The sequence below is a fragment of the Cinclus cinclus genome, chromosome 2 (assembly GCF_963662255.1).
Source record: "Cinclus cinclus chromosome 2, bCinCin1.1, whole genome shotgun sequence".
NCBI lineage: Eukaryota > Metazoa > Chordata > Aves > Passeriformes > Cinclidae > Cinclus > Cinclus cinclus.
In genome coordinates this window covers 50,860,856-50,886,550 of record NC_085047.1, presented here as the reverse complement: position 1 = coordinate 50,886,550, position 25,695 = coordinate 50,860,856, and the positions used below count along the sequence as shown (strand labels likewise).

Genomic DNA, 25,695 nt, shown 5'->3' with positions numbered 1-25,695 from the left:
AAGAAAATTTTTAGGATAAGATTGTTTCATTCTAACACAATCTTCTATACTGTAACAGCAACTGAGGTTACTACTATTGATGTGCTCATGTTCTCCAATGTTCTCTTACACTGCATGCCATAACTTGTGCAATTGTCTTCTATCTATAGAAAAAAATTAAAACCAATACTGACATAGTATTACAGAACATATTATCTGAAGCCATCAGCTCACTGAATCTGTTCAGAACCACCAACAAATTTGTGACCTGCAATTTTCTTTTTTAATAATAAAATTACTTCCAAGTAAGCAGACAGTGTTCAGTAACACTGCTTTGATTTGCAAAATACTGCATTCCTTTTTGTCTACATATGTGAGGTAGAATACAAGCATGGGAAACACAGCTAGCCAAATAAAACACCTTATGTTAGCCATCCTTCAAAGAACCTGTATGTTAAAGTAATTCCAACATACTACATGATTATTGAAATACTTATTTGCAGGGGTAGAAATCTGTATTTAGAGGCTTTCTTCTTTTTTACATTAATATGATGCTGCTGTTTCAAAAAGAATATACAATATACATCTTCATTACAGAAATGAAAGTGCTGCTAAAAACCACATCATGACCGTAGTGAGGCACTGAGAAAACTGCAAGCATGAAACCTTTTCATTACTGTAAACACTGTACAAGACCATGTTTATCCTGCCCACACAAATACAATGGCACTTGGAGACCACTGTGAAGAGATCGGAGTTTTTAGACAGCAGAATCTGAAGAACTTTAAAGCAAATTGGGTGGAGGGGTTTTTTCCTGTATTTCTATACCAGTTGTCAACACTCAGCTTCTTACTCTTCCATGATCAAGAAAATAGCAGAAGCTGTACTGTACGCAATGAAGAGGGCATGCTAAGGATGTGGGGAAAATCTACTGACACGTTAGGACATTTGTCTGTGGAACAGAAGTCACTTCAGTCAGTGTTAGGATATTGCACCTAAATAAGTAAACCTTGTAAAGGCAACATCCAACAAAGATGCAAAGACTGGAATGGCAATCAGTGAGCACAACAGAAAAAAAAAAGAATGCATTCAGATTCTTGTACTCCTCCTGATCGATAACTGGTCTTAATCAGGTGAATTTTATTATTTTGGTTATTACAGAGCCATCAGAGTAGCAGGATGGCCATCTAGAACTCATCTTAGTCATGTGTGTTTGTAGACATGAGGCCTTGATCAAACACAGTGGTGTACCTGAATGTGTCTCTTTTAAAAAGTGTTTGTAAAATATGCACTGCACCTGCTTGGATGAGGTAGAGATGTATCCATCTCTACACCATATATATTTAAACACAGGCAAGTTTGTGAAATTATTCCATCCACAAACTCAGAATTTTGCTTATTGCTGGTGTCCTGTTTTAAGATCCTTGTATCCTCTGTGTGCACAACCTCTGTGTGAGAATATTCAAACAGTGTTCTTGGGTTTGTACTCATATTTGCACAGGATGACTGCATTTAAGAACTAACCCCATAGAATGATAGGGATAAGTATGAATGATAAATAAACTTGCAGAACTTGCAGGATCCAAAACCTACCATGTGCATTCATAAAAGCACACTTGGATTACCTGTCAAAACCTATACATGCAAATAAAAGCAGAAAGAAAACTGCACACACACCTCTCTCACGTTTGGTGGTGCATTTTCTAGAGTATCAGATGACAAATGCTATGCCAGAAGAAAGTACTTGGGATTCAACACTAAAGTTTCTTGCAAGTTACTCAAACTGAGCATACTCAATTTTGATGAAAATGTCTTTAATATTAGTATCTTTTTGTAAACTAATATTTTTGTTCACAGAGATCCAAATGTCACAACAAGTGTCAAAATATTTGAAAAAAGAGTTCAACTTTTGCTAGAAAATAAATTCAATTGGCAGAGTCAAGAATAGTTAATGGATTCTAATTATCTGAGGTGGAACAGGTATAGTCACATTAGAACTTTCAAACATTTTCATGTTTCTTTCCTATTAGTGGGTTAGCTGGCCCTAAATACTCACTATCTCAGTCTGTGACACGTAAAAAAACCACAATGCTTCTGTAATCAGTGAATTATTTTTAAAGGCTAGTAAAAAGATTACAATCCCTGTTTGGATTTTGCACATGAACTACAGATCACAAAGTTTCCTGTTGCACTGCAGCAAAAGAAACAAAATGTAACAAAAGCTTTATTTGCTGCAAAGTACAGCAAGATACTTTGGTAATCTCACAAAAATGTCATACTGGAACTTGTTACAGTGAGTTCAATTTGATCTTTTAATGTAATACAGTACATTTTTATAAATTTAACATTATCATTGCAGAAGAGCATGCTAACTGAATGTTAGCAATTTATCTTTTATACATAATTATAATCTACTGAAGCTACTGTATGCAGATCTCAAAATGTTAGTACATAAAATATTCATTTTCTTTATATGAGATGAGAATGAACTTAGAAGAGGTTTGAATATAAGAATGACATATTTGCTGTGCCTTTTTCTCAAGAAATAATGATTTACACATTATTACCCAAGAAATCAACATTTAAATTGCAAAACTATAGTTTAAATTTACAATAAACATGATGATCAGTAATGGTGCATCAATATTCCATGAAGTTTAACCTAACCATGTTTATGCACATAAAGCCTCAAGAGTCTGCAGCAGTTTCAGCATTAATTTTTCATATTTTTGTATAAAATTGACTTAAAGGTACATCTTCCATAAATGTTTTCAGTGCAATTCTGTCAAAGAGGAAAATAAAAAGCTAGTTTTCAATCATTTTATACCATACAAAACCCTCAACAACCTGCATTTGCACTGCTGAAGCCTAAGTCAGTTCCACTGTGCCAACTCTTTCAAAGTCAATTCACATCAAACCTAACTGCCTTTCTAGTCAGCATTTCCCCTGTATCTATAGGTATAAATGTTGAAAACTTGAATACTGAAAGTGGGGGAAAGTTAAGATGAGGCAGAATAATCTAATTGTTTACAATATTTTTTCCTAGTGGTACCAAAAAATATGAATAATGAAAAATTTCTAAGGGTTGCTTGCTTTATTAGTGATCTTACAGTTTGGAAGTCGGTAAATCTGTGGTCTAGTATTATTCTTTCCTGTAATATTTACAGGCAACCTTGCAACAATAACTTATTTATGGGTGGATTATGAGAAAACGCTCCATTAATTCAATGAAATGAAATTTTCTTAGGTTAGAAAATGATTTTTCATGTGCGGTCAATTGTAGGGAAACAGAGGCAGAACAGCACCTGAAACTATGATGTGTGCTTGGCTAAGCAGAGTATAGTAACTGATATATTTTGGTTCAAAGACAGTTTGTAAACTGTTAAACTGCATACAGGATACTGCTCTATGATTTTTTTTCTTTGTTTTTTTGCAGATTATAACTAAAAAAAAAAGACCAACGGAAACCTAAAAAACCCAACACAAACCAACCTCTCTCTATTGTAGCACAAAATAAAAATGGAGTTTCATTCAAATCTTGAATATCTTGACTGTAATAACTGACAGCTGGTTATTCAACAAAAACTTAGCTCTTCATACCAAAAAAATTTGGCTCAAAAAACAAAAACAAAACAGAAAGGTACAATAAACTCTCAATAAAAGGATCTCTCATGAGGCAACCTACCATATACTACTGCTAGATACGAGTTCCAAAAAAAAACATTACATCCCATTTTCAGCACATTTTTCATAAACATGCAACTTCACTATAAAATACAAAACACTTGGCTCTCAAGAACAGCTTTATAAAGACACACTGCATCAATAAAATTTCTCTTTGTGATTAACTTTACATTGTAATAAGAACTGTATTTTCACTAATGTTTATATATCAGATTTCATATTATAACGTAGTAATAATTTGCTCTTTGTGAACATCATATTCAGAAGGAAATATCTATACACATTAACATACTAGACTATTAAAAACTCAGTTACAGAATTTTATTGATACAGTAGATTAATAAAAACTGATAGGGGAAGATAAAATGGGTAGGGTATTCAGTACATTATTTAATAACACACTTTTAAAATTAAAATACTTTAAATCCTTTTTGAATTTTCAATGCCACTACAAGTCCAGAAAAGTCTGGCATCAATACTGAGGTGTAAAACTAAACTTCTTCCCAAATTTGCATCTCTCGTATTATTCTATCCAATATTGTTCAACTGTAAAAGAAAGTAACTTAGCACCTCTGATGATAGGTAGGTGCCTGAAGGTAAACACTAGGTTATATTCATGAAGAAAACAAAGACATTTTTTTCTTCCTCTTCTTCTCCTTGACAAATAGTGACAAAAGAATGTGGCACTATTTGTTCAACTGACTTGTTTTTCACAGTTAAATGTCAACAAGAGTACAAATACAAACACTGACAGATATTGCTTGAGATCAATTTTGAACAAACTGTTCTTTTTTTAAATCGATAGATCCAATAAACAGTGGGGTACTGTCAGTTTAAAGCCGCAGATAAAAGCTATACAAGCACTTTATAAGTCAGAAACATTAAAAAAAGAACTATTTACAGTTTTCTTCTTTAGTTCATATGTCTACAAAGCCAGCGCACATTACACTTCACAAAAATCCACAGTTAATGATATCAACATGTGTGTGGCTAAAGCTTGTGACCTAGGGACTGCAAATGCAGGGGCAGTACAATAGGTTTTGTCTTTTCGTCAGCAACCCCATTTGTGCACTAACAGCTTCATTCAGTCTCAAGCTTTATATTAAAAGCATTCTTCAAAGCTTTCACCTGGAAGGCTGGTAACTACATGCTCACTCATCGTCTTTCCCTTTTGGAAGTTCTGCGACGGACCTATTTGGAGAAAGGACATTTAGAAGTTTTTTTACAGAAAAATTCAAGAACAAATACATTTTCTAATGGAAAAAATGGTCAGGGTCACTCCATGATGTTTGAGTATCCATACACAGTGGCATCCATTACTCATTTTTTGTCACAAGTACAAGTCTCAGTCAACGACCAGGACCTAACTTCATTTGATGTTACTGAGCCCACATTCTTAATGGAATTCACAACAATGCAGTTTCCTTTCTCAGAGTTTTCATACACTCAGATGCTCCAATCATCAGATGTATCCAAAAGCATGAAGTCATTCTCAGTTTTAGTATGACTACTAACATTGCCAATGTATTTGTATGAAATAAATGTAAAAGTGAACTCATTTTAACATATGCTGGTAAGAGGAAGACATCAGTTTGGGATTCTGTTCCAAGACTCCATGCTTATTTTCCAGCACTATTCATTTGTGGTGTGTCTGTTTTGCATAAATAAGCTTCATTCACTATTAAAATCTAGATGAGAAGAATGGGCAGGAATTATCTGGAAAGTATTTCTTGTTAGATGCTACACAATTTTGGCATACAGATAAGAAAGGCTACACAGGACAGAAACTTCAAGATACTTGACAAAAAGTGATATTTTCTAAGAAAGGCAGCTTCTCTAGGAAACTATACTGCAGATCCACTACACGACAGCGGCAGCTGACAACCACCCCATTAATTTTAAAGGAGGAAGGTTAAGTTGTAAAAACGGGAAGAAGTCATTCTAAGAACAGACGTCATTCTCTGATCATCAATACTCAGAGCACACCACAAAGACTCACAAAGAAAAGCTTAGGCAGTTCTCTTACATTGATTGTGGAAACTTCCTCTTCTTCCGTTACTTCTTCCTGGGGAATGTCTTCACTGACAGGTGAACCACTCTGAAACACATCCATCTCTTCACTGGATTCATTCTCTTTACTGGCTGCTTGTTTGGAACGTCCTGCACGGCTATAATGAGAAGAAAAACAAAGATCAGCTTCACAGCACATATACATATGCAATATGTATAAAATGTATGAACAAACATTCCAGTTCACAAAAACAGCAGGCTCACCATTTCATGTTAGATAATGTTGCTATCTTTTACACCTGTCTAGCTCATCCATGCACAGAACTGAAGTGAAACTAGAAGGCTGGACACCACTGTTTGAAAACAAAATTATTCCACAATAGAGGGCCGGGAGCACAAAGTTGAACAATTTTGCCTCTATAGTCACAGCAGATTTTTCTCTTCAGTGCCACAATACAGGCCAAAATAGGTTGACACAACATTAACCAGCAAACAGCAAAAGCCAAACAGCCAGACACTGAATACTGTTTGTTGGTTTTCTCTCCATTCAAGTCCACAAACAGATGTACTCTACTTCTCCAGGACTTTTTACATGACAAATTTGAATAACTGCATCTATGTTTTTTCAGACCTAGAAGAACCCATAGTGCTACTCGTGAAATAAACACTATAATGAACCTAAACACAAATCTTCCAAGCTTCTTTAAGGATAACCAGCATAACAATACCAGGATAATCAAGAACAATCAGTCAACAATATTTTAACTGCCTGTGTTGGTTATGGGATTTGTGCCAAAGCAAAAAGCACACATTTGCTTAAAATGAGAATTAGCCAACACCCCATGCCTTTAAAAAAAAAGCCAACTAGAGATGCTTACAAAACTCCACAGCTGCACCCACATTACAGCAGCACAATTCAGAATCAAATCACTGAATCATCCCATTTACTGCAGGTGCAGTCTTGGTGCACCCAAAGTTGGTGACGTTTTGGTTGGAACAAAACCGGAAACTCAGTTCTGGGCACACAACAGACAGATTTTAATCTCCAGTGGGGGCACAGATCCAAAACAATCGTACTCAGATGCCATCACATCATGAAAGTGGTAGGAATTTCCAATCTTGACAACCACAAAAATTCTCAAAATCTCTCAACTGCATAGCAATCATAGTATTTCCAAACCAACATGCCATCCCTTAACACAAATTAGCCCAACTCAAGTCTTCCAAGACTGACAGAAGCAATGGAATTGAAAAGGAAGCAGAAGAATTATGCACAAGCTAGGGTCTTCCTTTCCCATATCACAAAAATAAGCCTGCTCACATGCGCTAATTGGTAACCCAAATTGTTATCAGAAATAGGTTATACACTACTTATACACAGGATACATTATCACCTCATATGCAAAATCCCAAGTTCTTATGCCAAATCCATTCCCAAGGAGCCCAGAAGGCTTTAAGCATTTAGTATAATAAATATATTTATCTTGTGGTACACAATGCTGGTTCAGTCTGTCAACTTTCTTCAGATAAAATAGATGTACATGAGGGAGAAAGGCTTGACTACAGTGCACTTTGAAGACTGAAAAATGGCTACTGTCTCACCATTCTCTTGCAGATTTGGAAAAAGAATAGTCAAAATGTGTGCAGTCTGATAAAACAAACAAACAAACAAAGAAAACACAACACACCTTTTTTGTTTGTTTGTTTGTTTTTAAATGAAATCTAGAACAGACCCAACAACTTTTAAACCCAGAAAAAAAACTTTCTTGGGCTCCCCCTGACAGGAACAATGTACGTACACATGAAGAGAGCTATGCTGACTGTGGGTAGTGATGTAGTTTACTGTCAGCTTAAAATGGAGTAAAGAAACATACCAACTTCACTAAGAGAAGTTATTTAAATATTTAGTAAAGGGCATCTTTGACAAACACCACACAGCACATCACCCAACAATAACTCATTGGTTTGTCTTCCCTGCATGGCAGTAGCAGTTTCCAACTCTTGTTCTACTGCACGTGTAGCAGTGACTTCTGGAGTAACGAACCAGTGTTGGGTCCTGTGCTCCTGGTTACAGAGTAAGGGAGAAGCAGAGATCTGACCTGAGGCAGGGAAACTGGAAAGGTTGGGATGTTGTGCATGCAAAATGCCAGATTGTGTGATCTGGAGTGAGCCCAGAATTTGAAATGAGGGTACGAGCTCATTCAGGCAAGGTTCTCCTGTAGGGAAGACCCCTGGTATAAGGCAAGTCAGTACACTACACTGCCAGAGGAAGAGCAATGTGATGCTAACTAAGCCCAGAAGCCAGAAAGACAACAGAGATATACAACAGTGTCAGACAATAGATGTCCCCAAGTAGTACCCAAGGCATTTATATCAGGCTCTGGAAAAGCAAATATTTTCCATGAGCTGCAGTTTGATACAAGTGGGCAAATAACCCCTAGTGCACTTCTGCTTATATATATTGCCTATACACGTGCAGAAAAGGTACAGCTACCTGTATTTTCCTATAGCAGGCACAAGAAAATGAACCTAGCCAACGACAGTTTACCTTCATTTGGGAACTTAATGCATTTCAAAATTTTCAGAAGCTACTATCCTTCATTGATCACAACACATTTCATTCACATGAAAATGATTCAAGTGGATAGCAAGGCCACAAATTTAGAAAGTGAACATTAATTTAAGGAGAATCAGAATAAACTTAATTCTCCACAAATCTATTTCACCACAATAAAAATTTGATTCTTCCCCACTATCTGAAACAAACAGGGCCACTTTCCTCTCCTTTAAGTCCTAATAAAACCCCATCTTCAAGGTCTTTATATGCTTTATTGACTTTTCTCCTAGAAAAGCAAAGCTACATACATGCTACCTGAGCACATTAAAATTACTTACAGCCTCTTGCTCTGTTGTGAGATGCCCTAGGAGAAGCAACTAAGGAAAACATTTTAGAAATAACAATAGTAATTTATTTTCTTAACTGTCAACTACAGTGTTCTGAAATATTTTCAGTAAAGGTTTGCTTGGGGGCACAGAGGCATTATTTAATTTTCACTAAACACAGATTTAGAACACTTACACTTTTTTTTGCTGTGCTGGTGGTGTTTGTGATGACCTTCCTCGTCTTTTCTGTGGCGTAGACTGTGCTGATTCAACTGTACTAGTTTCAGATGGTTCTGCTCTGTTTTGAGGAAGACCCAAATTGCAAAGCATCAAATTATAACAAATGTCCAGAGGTAAAAAATACACAGCTTACAAGAAGATGGACTTACCTCTGCTGTGTTCTTTTTGATGTCCTGTTTTGCCTGCCTTTTGGTTTTTGTTCAATGTTTTCAGTTTGCCTTTCTTCCTCCTCCTCCTCCTCTTCCACTGCAGCTGCTGGTGGTTGTTTTTTTTTGCTCCTTTTTGATGACTTTGCCACTGGTTCTTCCTTTGGTGTTGCCCCATTATTTGTTCTGGTAGGGCGTCCTCTTCTCCCTTTCTTTGGTGGACTGTTCTGTTCATCCTCACTTTCTATCACATCTTCTTTTAGCCTTTTTTCCTCTTGCCATTGTGGTTCATCAGCTTCTGATACAACTGCAGGTCTCTTCCTTCCCCGTTGACTACCTCTAAGTTTCTGCTCTTGACCCAGTTTATTCAGGTCATCTATGCTTAGCTTCTCTTCTGAATCTGTGATAGCAGCTTTCTTCCTTCCTCTAGGCTTCTCCATTTCTGACTGAAAAGGCAAGATTGCACCTTTAAATTACAAAATTAAACTGCCATATTAAACAGTCACATGTAGAAGCTTCCTCCAACTAGACAGAGTCTTCAAATGATACAAGTTATCTCATATTGTTTACCATATCCATTTCAAAAACATTTGCAAAAATATAAATGCACACCTACATATAAAATACCAGACAAGAGCATTTCAATTATTTGAAAGGTGAGTAATTAAAACCCTGAAGTGTGTAAGGCCTTCCTCATTTGTATCCTCTGCTGTGTCCAACACAGTAAGACAGAACATCCATAACTGCATTTCTATCAATAGGAAAACAAAGAGAAGATGGGAATTGCCAACTTGTGGCTTCAGCTCTTGATGTCAGCTGCAGAGTGCTTATGTCTGGCTCCTATGCTGGCACTGGCAAGGCTCTAATACAGAAGACAGTGGGCAACCTGACTTTACAAGTGTAGAAGGAAGCACGGGAATTAGTGGTAGCTGCCAAGTCACTATTGTCAGAGCTGTACCAACATTTCCTCTGAGCTGCAAAACAACCCACCCAAGCTTAAAACAAACAGTTTGGGTCAGAACGGACCTCTGAAGATCATCTCGTTCCAACCACCCTGCCATGGGCAGGGACACTTTTCACTAGACCAGGTTGCTGAAAGATCCAACCTGGCCCTGAAAATCTCCAATGATAGGAAATCCAAATTTGGGCAACCTGTTCCAGTGTCCCACCATCCTCACTGTATACAGTCTCTTTCTTATGTCCAATCTTATGTCTCACCTCTTTCAGTTTAAGACTGCTGCCCCTTGTCCCACTACTACAGGACAAGTCAAGTCTTTCTCCATCTTTCTTATATGCCCCCTATCATATTGGAAGGCCACAATAAGGTCTTCCCAGTGCCTTCTCTGCTCCAAGCTGAACAATCACAACTCTCCCAGCCTTTCCTCTTAGCAGAGATGTTCCAGCCCTCTCATCATCCTCATGGCTTTTCTCTGGATCTGCTCTAACAGCTTCATGTCTGTCTTCTAATGGGGACCTGGAGCTGGACACAGCACTCCAGATGAGGGTCCCAAGAAAGTAGAGGAGACATCAAGAATCCCCTCCCTGGCCCTGCTGGCCAGTCTCCTTTTCATCAGCCCAGGACACAGTTGGCCTTCTGGGCTGTGAGCACATGCAGCTGGCTCATGTCCTGTTTCTCATCCAGGAATGACCCTGATACCCTTCTCTGAAGGGCTGCTCTCAATCCCTTCATCCCTCAGCCTGTATGGATACTGAGAATTGCCTGGAGCCAGGTGCAGGACATTACACTTGGGGCTCTTGAACCTCCTGATGTTCCCCTGGGCCCAGTCCTCAAGCCTGTCAAGGTTCCTCTGGACAGCAGCCCTTCCCTCTAACATATCAACAAAGGTAGAGCCCATTCTGAATCATAACATTGAAAACAAACTATTCCTTTAGCTCTCCATGCTCTAGTTCTCTGAAGAGCACAGTAAAGAGCCATAAATAGTGCAAATATTTCAATAAGCAGCTACTAGGGCCATATTGCCCCAACCAACCCTCAGAAAAATAAAAACAGAAAACATTACCCATCCACCATTACACTGGCACCAAGACTCTCTCATTTCACATCATGAAATTACTATTATTGCACTATTTCTGTTTCATATCAATGTTTCTTTCATACCAACACTACTGTATTTCAATACATCTATTAGTATTTGTCACATTGAAATTTCTACATAATCAAAGATACATAATTTAAAACCTGAATGAAGGTTTTTTTTCCCTTTACATCTGCCTAATGACACAAGACAGAGGTCAGCTTACATATTCATTCATGTCTCCATTTTAATCAAAAACCTTTTTCAAGAAAAGCAGTAAGAAAATCTGGGAAGGGTATGAGGGTAAAAAGGAAAATAAATCAAAGGACAAAATATTACACTAGAAGGAAGTAAGAAAAATGTTTGAACAATGATGACATCTCCTGTCAGTTCATGTCTTCAGTGACATTCTTGTTATTCCCCACTTTATTTGCTTTTGCAGATGCACATCTTTCACTGCAGCTCCTTTTAGCCTGTAAGTAACTGCTGGCAATTTTCACAGTAAAGTTTCTTCCTGGGGCTACACAACCCACATCCCACAACCTCAGAACCAAGGTGTTACTCTACAGGTGTCACTCAGGACAAATATCCTGAAGAGTGATACCTTTAAAACATGGACCTCCTGCTACCCAGTTAATATCCTACTTCTCAGCCAATGCTTGCTGTAATCTGCTCCCCATCTCCAAAAAACCAAAAATGAGTTCTGAATCCATGACCTTGAGCAACTCGCTTACAGGTTCAAAGCAGAATGATGCTCTCAAAAGTACTCAGGACACTGACCTATATTTGCTTTATCACTGAGCTTTCTCAGGAGTCACCAGCTGAAGCTAATGCTCCTAAACATGAACTGCATGCCAGGAGCTGTCTGGACTCTCAGACTTTAAGGTTTACAGAAGTGTTTTGGGTTTTTTTCTGGACAAAAGATTTTTCTTATTTAGTTATAAACTGGTTTGCTTTTCCCAGAGTATAGGATAGTCAAGACAAGCAAAAGTTCAGGAATTTTTACTAGTCAGTAGCTTATGTCCCAAGTAACCCAGGAAAATGCACCAGAATGACATAATGAGAAAAAAAGAGAAATGTCGGAGCCGGTAAAAAGAAATAAAGCAGTGATGACATCAGACACAGGACATCTTTAATGCAGCCTAGAAAATCCAATTCTAGCAAATCTGATCTTATTACTTTCTCATGCATATCCCAATTACCACAAAATTTACAGACTCTCAACTGCTATTAAGGCACAAAGAAGTGAATTTTACTAGTGGTATGGGAAATTATTATTGTTTTATTTGACCTTCTTTTAGAATTGCCATACAATGATAATTTTCTTCAGTGGTTTATCTTCCCTATTTTGATACAGGTATAAATACTGCTTAAAATAATATTTAGCCTGCTTACAACTTCTTTTACATATTAAAGCACTACATCTGAGTGAGAAGCCAAATGTTTTACATCCTCATTAGGAACCTTTCTTATTACTGAACTACATATATTTATATCCATTGGTAAGAATTAGTAAGGATACTACAACCCTCCAAAGCCTCAGTAACCTCCGGGACATGATTTTGTGGTCGACTTCACTCTTTGGAGTTAATGGCTGGACCTGATGACCTTTAAAGGTCTTTTGCAACCTTTATGATTCTATGAGAAACAGAACCTTTTTTTCATTTTATTTTCATATCCAAGTCTACACACATTTTCCAGTAGTTTAAACTATCAATTCAGTTTCATGCTTCAGCATATTTTTTAATGATCTCAAATATCATCACATTAATTTTTAACAGCTCACCCTTACAAGATCAGAGTCGTCCCTTTTGTCAGTTTTCTTTCCTGGTAAGGGTGAAGTCAGTGTGAATTCTTCATTTTCACTGTGGTCCATTTCAGTACTGTCAAGCCTAGGATGAATAAACATGTATTTCCCTCATTATACCACATTGGGCAGTCATTAAAAAAAGTAATAAGGAAAACAATCTTCATAAAAAATTTTTTAATAAACCAAGAACAATTTGGCAGAAGGAACCTTTCACTGTGGGTACTATAGATACCAAGTATCACAAGCCACATCATCTAAGTCTCAACACAAATGTTTGGATCATAAACCATGTTCAATTTCCTTTTTTCACCGGGAAAGACAAGCAGCCTTTTAAAACAGGGAAGTGTGAGTTGCAAGAGATCTGTGTTTGCATACAATTGCCTACACAGAATTCACAGAATGACTAGGTTGGAAGAGATCTTCAAGATCATCGAGTCCAACCCATGCCCTAACACCTCAACTAGACCATGACACAGAATACCATATCCAATCTTCTTTTAAACACATCCAGGGATGGTGACTCTACCACCTCCCTGGGCAGACAATTCCAGTACTTAATCACTCTGTCCATGAAAAACTTTTCCCTAATATCCAACATAATTTTATCTTGATGCAGCTTGAGACTGTGTCCTCTCATTCTGTTAGCTGGTGCCTGGTGAAAGAGCACTTTCCTGTAGACATCAAAGAACCCCACAGACAGACAGGCCAGCCAAAGCACACGCCCACCTTCCTACGGTGAGGTTTAGCCAATAAAACAGCAATTCAAATTTCCCTCTGGTTTTTGCTGCTTTTTGCAGAAGCAATTTCATTTTTATTTCAGTTTCTACAAACCTAAATACGGACAGTAATGCCTCCTGCATATGTAAAACACTGAGCCCCACAGATAAAAGGTAACGCACAAAAGCCAATACACAAGTAATTTCATCTGCAGAAGCAAAATTTTTAAATATCAGTGCACATTTTTTGACGAAAATAAATACACTATATGTTGAAATGAAAAGTGGCAAACTCAATTCCCTGGCCTGGACACTGTATAGTGAGTGAAATATACTCTCACTCCTACAGCTTTACAATCTGTATTAACTGGGATGCCATGGGAAACATAGGTTTTATACATCCTCTCAAAAGATGCCAATATGCCTGCACATATTCAGACAGACTGAACTGGAAATATCCTGCATCCTGAACCATTCTCATCTCTTGTCGTCATCTTTCGCATCTCCACCCAAAACACTAATCCCTTTAACTACATGAACTGGAGAAATAATGAAGAACATGTTAGCCTGTGAGTTCAGCATTTTTAAAAATTCGATCTCAGATTTGTTCTGCTGTACACAGAGAAAAATCTGGAGTCCACTTGTCATTAGCCAGTAATACAGTGCAGCAAGTGTACCTGCATGACTTGTAGAAAATCAACCTTTCTGCAGACATTCCAGTGGAGAAAGACTTCTCATAAAACACTGCACTTCATTTAAAATTAATATTATAGACTGAATAGTCACAGAAGTGCCAAATGAGAAATCTTAAACATAGCATTTCATAACAGTCTTTCTGAAAGAATGTAAAACAGTAGAAAGAATACAAATAGTGGAGTCTATACAATCTCTCACTATCATTGGAAAAAAAAAAAGACTAATGACAATGTGACTTTCAGTTAAAAAAAAAAGAATATAAAATAAAGTAACTGATGAATAACCTATAAAACTGACACAAAATCAACTGTAATTTTAAAGACAGATAACTAGAACATGACTTATGTAGCATTACAGTACACTCACTTCTTCATCACAAAACTAATCTAAAGTCTGAAAATACTGGTCTGCAAAGTAGAGCAAAGTGCAGGATTTGAGGAGGAAGCCATACAGGACCACCACAATGTCCTAGCATCCTCTGGGTGGGATGTGTTTGTAGCATTACAGCCAGGTTCCCAGGACTGCAGCTGTATGTATACATACACATACACACGTGTATGCATATGCATGTGGGGGGAATATATCCGTCTGCTTAAAACACATGCCAAAAAAAAGTTAAATCATATGAGACTTCCCTTTCCTCCTTCAGCCAATTCTGGATGTAATTTGATTCTGTTTTTTTGGTGGTTTTTTTTTTGTTTTGTTTTTTGTTTGTTTGTTTTGTTTAATTTGGGGGGGGTTGTGTTTTGGTTTTTTTGGGTTTGTTTGGTTTTTTTTGTTTGCTTTTTTGGGTTTTGGTGAGTTTTTGTAAAGAAAATTTATTTCTGGAGTTAGAAAGCCAAATTCATGGTTTCAGTTATACCAATGTGGTACTGTAACTTTACTTCAATGTAAGATAAAAGAATCCTGTCTTTTACTTAGAAAACATTACAGAAGTATTCAAAGTTTCCATTACAAATATTTGAAATATCAAAGATCCTTTGTTGTCTACCAACCTCCCTTTGATCCTTCCTGGAGAGCTTGGATTTGAACTGCTGCTGGCATTGCTTACAGTTTCCATTCGTGAAGATTTGGATTGAGACTGCTTGCCTGCTGACGAAAGAGGCTTATTAACTGCTCCAAGAACATTGGCTGCTTTGGGCTGAAACCAAAAATATATTTCCTTTATTTTCAGCTACACGTTCAGATATTGTTAACATGTACTATGCTTAAAATATTCACAGATTTCACTTTCTGCAATCATTATGTTAATTTTAACACAAAGTGATAAACATTTTTGTATGACAGTTACAGCAGACACCAGAAGGAAGCTGAGGGAGCTGCAATCAAACAACTGGCTGCCACCAAAGCTGGCATTCATCTCTCCAGCCTTAGATTCTGTCCTCTTCTCATTGGTAGTGCTGTGTGCTCACTGGACCATGCAGTCAGGCACCGCATCACTTGGTGTGCCATTTGCTTTCTGCTGATTTATCTCCCTGGACCAGGTCCCCATCTGCATCAGATAAGCACCTGGCCCAGCAAAGCAGAAATAGCAGCAGGATAGCCCTTCCAGCAAAGGAGACTGGCAACCATATTAGTTTCAACTGGGATAAACGAGAATCTCAAAAGCCAAATACTGGGGAGAAGATTCTGATACTTCCTGCACAGATTTAAAAATGTTAGGTTTTTAATAAGTGCCACAGTTTCCAGACACTGGTGAGCTTTGGGTTATTAATTTAACTGGATTATCTTTCAGATCTGTCAAACGCTTCCAGCTCTTACTAACTATTGAGAGAGCTGAAAGAGTTCAATTACTCCTAAAGAGAATGCCAAACACATGTAAAAAATGTTGAATTAAAGACCATTCCCTGCATTTCTCATTATCCATCTTCTCCTTCAATATTAGATTCTAGCTATGTTTGCAGTTAGTGACAGCTTCAAAAAGTTCAACATACATATTATATCAGCCTTGGGTTTTTCTTTTTCAGAGCTACAGACCATGGAAGTTCTGGTTATAGTTTTATAGCCAGAGGGAATTTTACACTTACAAAGATACACTCTGCACTGAGCACACACACAAAAAAAAATAGCGTATACTTTCCAAAAATAAACCTTGAAGAACTAAATCCAGCTGAACAATTTACATCTATTAGTTTAGAACTAAATGTTAATCAGTGTATGCTGAAAAAGCTTGAAAGCAAAGATATTTTCAAATTCACACTGAACTGGATGTCTTGCTAAGAAGGGACTAAGTGGGCCTGCACAAACAGCTCCTCCCTTTCACTCAAAGCCTTCCTGCCCTTGGTGTTCCCTGTTTATATCCACTCCACTAACATCCACCCAAGCCAGTCTTCCACTCACAAAAATAAGACTCCCCAGACCAACTTTCATTTCATGTTTGTCTCATGATAGTGAAGAAACTAAAAATTTTGGTGGTCAAATACACCTCTCCTGCTTGTTACAAAGTTTCAAAACAACACAAGAAGAGCTAGAATAGACTAGACTAGAAATTTAAAATAATATAAAAGTTAACTTAGGATTCAAAAGAACTTCAATGATTATGTATTCCAATCCATAAATTTTGACTTTCAATTTCTCAAAGAGAAATCTGCTTCTTTCCCTAACTTGCATTCCTCCTTTATTATTAAGTTACTAGCTGACAGCTAATGCTTCATTAGCAAAGTTAAAGGTAACGAACATGCTGCAATTTCTTTCTTTCACAAGGTGACAAATTAATGTTCTTTGTCATCTAGAACAGGATGCATTAATCAAAATGAAAACCACAGTTTGTCACTTCCTTTCCCAGACTTTAATTTTATCCTGAAGAATACCTGGGTTTGGTTTTAGTCAAGAAAGAATACTGCCATTCAATAGAACACATATTCTGAAAGAACAAATTAACAAAACTGTAAAACAGTCAGTTAACTTGTAAGGAACTGTAAAATGGTACTCAGCTTTGCCAAAGATTAATTATGTGATTTTTATTATCACTTCTATTATAGTTTTCCATAGTTACTACTTTGTATACAACACTGTAGTCTTCTGCAGTCTAAAAGGGTTAACCATTTTGTAAACTTGATAAACATTATGGGTTGTATTGGGGTGTTTTTAAACTGCCCTTCTAAAGACAACAGGCTTTGCCTATTGTTGTCATGACCCAGCATAGACAGCACCAGTTTTCCCTCTACCCATCTCTTTCTCTATACCTAGAAACAATCTGTTCTTAATGTTTCTTTAATTACATGCTAGTTTTCTTTAAAAAGCTAAACAACAACAAAAACCCACAAAGAAAACAAACAAAACTGCCACTCCAAAAACAAAGTAGAACACAAGCAAACACAGTATCAAATCCCAAACCCCCACCCCATACCTACCTTTCCAGGGGTGAAAAAAGACTTCATTTCCGGAGGAAGATAGTTTTTGGTGTTACTGAAATTCTGTAAAAAAAGGGGGTGGAGACAATTACAGCAATAATCAGTGAATGAGGGGTAGATACAGGTATACTCTGGAGATTGCACTGAAAGATTTCATTTACATCACTTATGCTTTTGAATTTTTAAACTAGAACAGTAAGATGGCAGTAGGGGGCAAGAGAAATTGGTATGTGTACATCTATATATTTATGAAAACATATACATACATATATTTTCAACTAAAATATAAGAGGGGGAAGACTGAAGTTACAAGAAATATTTAAGCAAAACAGCCCTGAATTACAACTAGCAAATATTTAAACAGATTTGTCTCAAGAAAAATTAAATGCCAAAGTATACCTTGTCAGGTTGAGTAAAATATCTGGCTGGAAGTACAGGGTCTTTAGGGGATTCCAAACTGTATGTTGTACTCTTTGACATAATGATATTCATTGCTACATCACAGACTGTATATAGTTTCTGTAAATAATAAAATTTTAAAAAAACAAATAACAATAAGTTCATTGAAAATCTTGAGAAAACACAGTGTACCTCTTGTGCACAGGACCACAAGAAATCACAGTTTAAAAGCAACCATCTTAAACATTTAAACTAGCCTCCATCTTAAACAGTGTCTCTCAGGATACTGAAATGCAGATGGTAAAAGCAAAAGCATGGTCTTTCTAGACTTAAGAGTAGTACTTGCTTTAGTTTCTAAGACAAAGTTAATCAAAGGAATGCACACATTCCCACCCACCCACTACCCAAAATACATCTCTATGGGAAAAGCAGAAAAGGGACAAATCTGGACATGATGCAATGATAAAAAACACAAAAAAGGTTTGATGCATGCACTACACAATACACACCAGAGATTTCTAATGTATTTTTCTTCCTCTATCAAGTTTACGCTTGCACTTTAGAAATGAAACACTAAAGCACTTTAGTGGATAATTTAAACAGTACATTTTATAGTTTGTATCTATTTGCAGTTAGTGTTTCATTATCTTACTGAGACAGAAACAGAAGAATTGAAAACTATTAGGAATCCTTTGCAAATGTGCAAGAATTACTGAAGCACAGAATAATAACTGCCATCTAAATTACAATAAATATAATCATTACAGCAAATAAAATATCTTTTCATACATACAATTCTACTGAAAGACATTTTGAAGTTGGTGTATAAACAAAAAGCAATTCCCTTCCATTAGCAGGCCAGAAATAAATGCAATTTCCAATCAAAAAGTATAACCTACTTCATTCATTTTTTGATCATCTGGTCCTTGAGCATCCTTAGTCTGTTTGATATTTTCTACCATTTTTCTGATAAATGCATGACTGTTGTTTTCATTTTTAGCCATTAATATTTCCAGTATGAACCACAGGCACCTAAAGGAGAAATGAAGTATCCCACATGAATGAAAGTACAAAATAAATTCCTCGAAAAAGCACATTTGAGAACATGATTTAGTCCAGCTTTTACTAGTATTATGAATTTGAACCAGACAAACTTTGAAAAAGCAGTTCTTCTGGAAAAATGAAATGAAGATAAGCAGAAGGTGAAAGGTTCCTCTACAAAATATAACAGAGCACTTAAAAAGCACCTATACTACTTCTCTCAATATTTTACAGAAGTAACTGGCATCATTGTGCATACTGGACAGTGTAACAGGGTAGCAGGATGAATTCAAAATTCACTTAGAATAAAGTCAGAAATAACACTATTAAAAGTGGTCTTACTCTTTAATGTCCTTGAGTTGTTCAATGTCCTGGACTTTGACATAATCTGGGTCATGAGCTAGAAGATGGATAGTATAAGGAACAACATACTCTGGTAGAAGTGACAACAGTTTCTCTGAAAAGCAGAAGAAAGATGCATCAAAAAACTACATACCAAGAAGTATGCTTTTCTACCAAAGAGGAAAGGAGAAATGTTGAGGTCAGCATACATTAAGATATAAACATATGTGGGCCTAAAATTCCTCCATGATGCTCCATTTCATGACTTATGTACACATGTTTCATGTGTGCAAGAATTAAGATTTTAAATATCATTCAGGGCTGCTCATTTTCTAGCTACCTTGAGATACAGCTATAGTTACCTCCTACTTCCAATCCTTTCCTCAGTTCAAAGCCTGTACTCTGAAAGATTTTGAAAAGCAGAAGTGAGGATGGATCACAAAATCCACATTGACTGCAAGACGTGAGACCGGCATAGCTGCAGGATAAGCTGCTACTATTTCTTTGGACGTTACACTGTACAACCTTGCTGTCAAGAGAACAAAGGCTTTCTGCAGGGAATTTGCAGTCCAACTGCTACAATATCTGTTTGAAGAGGAGTGGGAGGTCACATAAAAGTTGTAACAAAGTAGTAGTGCACTGAGCTTGAAAGGCTCAATTCCACCTAAACAGAGCAGCGCAACTCTACTGTGACATTCAAAGTGTTCAAAAAAATTCTCTAGCATTCTCCGAGACCTTCAGGAAACCTAGGCAGGAGTGCAAGAAAGTCTTGGCTCCATCAGGACAGTCCAAAGGCCCATTTCCCTTGGTGATTCAAAAGCTAAGGGCTGTTGCCAATTGCCCTCTCAGAGTTATGATCACAAAATACACTTTCCATAAAGTAACAAATTCTCTGACCCAACAAACATCATGCAGCGTGAATTCCAGCACCTCAGAGATCATCTCCCAAGGGCCAAGAGCAACAGATGGACAAGTTGCACACCAAAAGCAAAAAAACCATTTTTCAGCAAACATCCACGCTGCTTTCTTTAGCCGGGTGCCCGGCCGAAGCCAGAGGATGCACAGCGTACCTGAGTTACTAAACCTGTACTCTGTGCAACAGGAAAGACTACGGTCAAAGGAAGGTCTGCTGGTATTCCATGTATATTGCTATGGCACAAGCATCTGATCTTTAGTGCTTGTGGAAAATGCAATATCATAGTACTGACATGACCTGAACGTGCATGTGAAGAGAAGAGGGAAATTCCCAGCTCTGCTTTTGAAAACTTTTGAAAAGTCACACTTTGCAATAGTAAGTGTATGATCAAGTCTGGAAAATTCTCTTTCAGTAAACTTGTACCTATCCAATATTTAGTTATGAAAAAGTCCAAATATCTGTAAATCATCATATACACTAATAATATTTGAAAACTATTTTAAAATACATTAGAACACTAAGAGTTTTACCTCCACTATAGGTATTCATATGAGATGTGCTTGACAAATATTATGCACATCAAACAAAGCACACCACTACTGTAGACTTTACAAAACTAACAGTATAACTTGATGTCATGTATACATCATCTTAACTTACCCCTTTCTTAGAGGTCTGTATAAATAGGGGCAATGCACAATCTATATAAAATATATATAAAATATAAAATCACCCAGTGATTTTTCAAGCCACATTTATGTAATTGAAATACAGTGTACTTCATAAAGCTGTTTTGGGTGTGTGTCAACTGACACTGCACTACTAACTTTAAAAAAATCCTTCAATTCTTTTCAAGTACTGTCCTGCATTTTAAGACAGCAGCTGTTCACATTACTAAACAAAAAAATAAAGATGCAGCAGGGAAGGAAGAAAACATAATTACAGCTTCAGAACACTAGCAAAATTGGCTTGCCTTAGACATGCCCCAGACAAACCAACCCACTATTATTTGTGCTAATTAGCAACCTCAATAGAATGCTCATCAAGAGCTCATAAAGTCAGCTTTTCAGTAGCTTCCTGCCTTGGACAATTTCTCATATAACTATAACAATAATTCCAAGTGGGTCTGGAAAATAAAATGCACTAGTTCCAGACAAAACAGGAAAAGAACAAATATTAACCCCTGTCATGACAAAAAACAGCAGGAAAACAAAACAAAAAAAAAACCCTAAAAAAAAACCCTAAAAAAAAAAACCTAAAAAAAAAAGAGCTTCTATTTCCAATGAAAGAAGACACTACCTGAAAGGTAGGGTGGTTTTCCTACCAGCACATAAAACTATAATGTGCCAAAACCCTTCACAAGAGTCCTTTGTGAGCTTTTAGGAAGAAAACTTGTTTTAAAAAATAATCTTGTAATTTTTCTGCTTACTGACTTTCAAGCAAAAACCCATCATAAAAATATAATTCCTATGCAAGACACGTCTCTACCCAGATGAAACTAGTAACAGATACACAATCAAAATAAGTCTCTTCTTGAGTGGCTTCCACCCCAAATAGCATTTAGACAATTTAAGAGGGCTGAGAATAATTCCTGCCAGCCTATGAAAAGCCAGTGTGGAAAAAAGAGGTGTTTTACTGTGTGGTACCAATCCTTAGAAAGTTTTCCTCAGGCAGGGTAAACAGAAATTTACCTTATTTTTAACAAAAACTTAAATCTCCCAAAATATTCAACAGATATCCTCCTCACACATATGAAGTTTTTGAGACAAAATGTATCACAAAATCACACATTCATAGATTCAGACAAGTAGCTGGAATAATCAAAGATGCAGATTTCCAAAGGAGGTACTACCATCATTACCACCCTGAGTTACTGCATGGTCAGCAGGGAGAGTGGCAGAGTGAGACACACATTTAAATATTGTGTTATTTCCAGAACTGAGCTTCTGCTGAACTGCTGCAATATAAATATTTTAGGATACAAACAGTTCAAGGCATTTTATTTGCTGAAAGCTAAGATTGGTAAATGTGAATAGCATGAAGTTAAGATTGTAATCCTAAAAAAATCCTGCAATCTATATTTAATCCAGGCTCCCCATGCATTATAGCATATGTCAAATCAAAGGCATCACTCAATTATTTCAGCATGAAAAGAATTTATCAGGTGCTCTATGAGGTCCTACTGGATAAACCAAATCACATACACCTAGGCTCCTCTTAATTTCTTCCACAGATTTTTGACAGTAACTTTGCAGCATCTATTTTAAACACATGAGAATTCCCATGCTTTCTGTTCTAATAACTAAAAAGAGTTTTCAGCTTTCAAGAGGAATAGCCTTTAAATGATTTAGAGGTATTTGTTCAATTTATTTTTTTTTACATGTTATTGAGTGGGAGAAAAGTACCACTTTTTTCTTTAACTCTAATTAATGATACACAAAAGGATTTGTCTGCAGACTTATTCTCTGATCAGAGTTTAAGGGGACTGAGAAAGCTAATGACTGACATAGCTAATATAAAGTGATTCACAAACACATATGGAAGTCAGTTATCTGGCAGCATCTCTGAGATCAGATTCATGAAACAGGTCTGGTTTAGGCTAAAAGGATGATAAAAATCCCCTCCATTTCACACAGGTCAAACCATCAGTAATCTTTCAGAGAAATAAAACTTTCAAAACCTCTTATTTAAAAATGCTATAGCTCTTTATAAAGATCTACTTTTTCCTTTGACCCTGTACTAGCATTGCAATAACAATATGTGTATAGGCTTTAAGTCAAAAGGACTGATTTAATAAACGAAAAATAGCTGACATGGGTCCATAATAACTTCCAGAACATTCCCACAATCAGACCACTGGCACTGAGAAGAAAGAATTGCATAAACTCATCCTGGAATGCCAACAAATATAGCCCTTTGCAGGAAAAACACAAGATGCTACTCAATACAGCAGTGCAAGAACAGTCTATTTAGTATAGCATTTATGTAATAAAGTTACTTATTAGTAATTGCTGAAGTAAAATGAATCATTGTTACTGCACTTAGAATATTATTAACATTATTAAGTTCAAACAGTACACATAATTGCCTTGGAAAATTACTTCACTTCCAATATATTTAGCCATAAGCATTTGCAGTTTTCAACAAAACTCAAAGACCTCAGCACTGCCTGTTAAAAAAAAAAAAAATCCAAAGAAAGTCTGGGCAAAAGAAAACCAGAAAACCTGAAAATTTTCAGTTTTCATTAGTTACCTCCAAACCAAATTTACAGTGGTTCCACGTATAAAAGCAGACAACTACCAATGTTTTCAGACTACTCACATTTATATTTGAACTACAACACTTGTAGCAAAAAGTGACTTCTATTCTCTTACCACTAACTGCTGCATGTTGCTTCAGATATTCCCTTCTGACATTTATGTTCTTCACAAGGCACTGCCTAGCATGAGCTCTTCTCTCTTTCACGGGATCTTTTGCACACAGTGCACAAATAGCCATATATTCTAGTGGCAGCCGTAGTCTAGAAAGGCCTTTGTGAAGTTTCTGAGCAAATATTTGTCTCACTTGGTAACATTCATCCTATTAAAAAAAAAAAAGGCAAAACCAAAAAAGACAACAGTAAACTTCTCTTAAAGCAATATAAACTGTAAAATAAAGCATGGAAGCTCAGGTAAATATGCTAAAATCAATTAGACCTTGAAGCCACTGAAACATAGGAATTGCAAGAATTTTTTTTTTATGCCAATTCAGAGCAATTTAACTGAATTAATCATGTGAAGCTTCCTTTAAGCTCAGAAGAAGAGCTAAGGTTCAAAAATTGTGCAGGAAGATACCACATTCAGTACCCAAGGTCTAATTTAGCATAGTACTAAGGTCTGGAGTTACTGAAATGGTTTACAGTTGGGTCTCTTACTTTGTAAAGTCAAAGATCTGCAGGAAAACATTTTAGCCACCAGTAACCACCACCAGTGTTGATTTTACTGCTATGATTTCACACATTTTCATCAAGACATTAACATTAAAAACTGAATAAAATTCAACAAAATTACCAGATAAGGTGAAACACTGAGGAGAGTACCAAGCATTTTCATTATAGTGTGGAAACCTATGCACTACAGCTGACCACGGAAGAGAATTATCTGTGTCTAACTGCCAAAACCCACAAAATAGAACAATATATGAAGGCAACAATTGTAGTTCTACAGTTTATTAAGCAATGTGTTCCCAGAAAAGGTACAAACTTTAATCTTTTTTTTTTCAGTATGAAAAAAACCTAAACATACCATTTAATACATGACAAAACATTTACTAACACAGGACAAGGAAACAGAAACGTGTAGAAAAGACTTTGAAGAAAATATGCAGAAAGGCTTAAGGTAAACAAGGTCACCAAAATAGCTTGGCACATTTAACCTGCCAAAAAAAGGTCAAGAGGAAAGATTTATCTCTAAATATGAAGAAAAAAATGTTAACAGGAATAAGCAGCTATTTTAGTCAAATGATAGTTTTGAAGTCAGAAAGGAATGAAGAGGGTTTCCAGTTATCAGCCAACTAGAAGTGCAGAGTCAAAACCCAGCCACTGGAAACACTGGCTCTGCTAAATTTGCAAATGGCATCAAAAGAGATCACCTATTAGATAAAACAACGGTCCCTCTGTCCCCACCAGAGGTGAAATTGAGAAGAAACTTTTTTTAATGAAGCCCCATTTTCTCCTTTCTGTGCTTCAAGCAATATTCCCCCTCTGTCGACTGAAACCCTGAAACACCTGCTGTAGCCACCGCTGAAGTAACGCAAGCCCACAAACCCAAACCATGACATCTGCTCAACATCTCTTGTCTCCTTATAGCAAATTCACCCCCACAGGAGGCTGAGACAGAGCCCTCTTTTCCTCTTCAGTATCATCTAAGTCTAAAGCCTTTAGGAAGCCCAGAAGAGACTGATGCCTAGATAGTGTTTCAGCAGGGAAACATCTTTGTCTCAGAGGACAAGGGAGGTGCAGTTGGTTGTTACTGATGGTATTGTGTGGTCAATTGGAACGACTATAATTTCTTTATCTTTTAATATTGGTAATAACCTTAAATTCTACTCAGTTACACTAGTTCAACAGCAAGAAGGGGGACAAAACTTAACCAAGGTATGCTATTTTTAACAGCATACACAAACTCCATAAACTAATCCAATTTTATATATCTACATCTCTGAATTTAATGCCAATTTATCAGAAGTTCACCATTTAAAAGCACTGAAAAAATACATATTTGCAAAACAACATGTACCATTCAGACACAGCTCTGATTCATCAAATACAACACCCTGAGTTAACAAAGAAAACCGAAAAAGCTCTAGGATTTTTTAAACAAATGAAACTTATGCAATCTATGAGATTCATCCTAAATACAATTAAATTGCATTTTCAACAGCAAAGCTTATCAGATCTTAAATCT

General features: G+C 36.6%; 1 protein-coding gene across 2 annotated transcripts in view; it reads right to left on the bottom strand.

Moving 5' to 3' along the window:
* Positions 1–4,031: 4,031 nt before the first annotated feature.
* The window catches only part of PDS5B (PDS5 cohesin associated factor B), a 76,894-nt gene continuing 55,230 nt past the window's right edge, over positions 4,032–25,695 (bottom strand). Inside the window, exons 24-34 of one of the 2 annotated variants that reach the window (XM_062514699.1) lie at positions 23,626–23,830; positions 19,336–19,450; positions 18,852–18,984; positions 17,953–18,072; positions 17,554–17,616; positions 15,196–15,341; positions 12,765–12,870; positions 8,946–9,388; positions 8,753–8,854; positions 5,690–5,831; positions 4,032–4,854 (exon numbers count right to left, since the gene is read on the bottom strand). In XM_062514699.1, coding sequence (XP_062370683.1) covers positions 4,819–4,854; positions 5,690–5,831; positions 8,753–8,854; positions 8,946–9,388; positions 12,765–12,870; positions 15,196–15,341; positions 17,554–17,616; positions 17,953–18,072; positions 18,852–18,984; positions 19,336–19,450; positions 23,626–23,830 — 1,611 coding nt within the window. In that variant the 3' untranslated portion in view covers positions 4,032–4,818. The remainder of the gene's footprint in view (positions 4,855–5,689; positions 5,832–8,752; positions 8,855–8,945; positions 9,389–12,764; positions 12,871–15,195; positions 15,342–17,553; positions 17,617–17,952; positions 18,073–18,851; positions 18,985–19,335; positions 19,451–23,625; positions 23,831–25,695) is intronic. The other variant, XM_062514700.1, reaches the window with a different exon arrangement.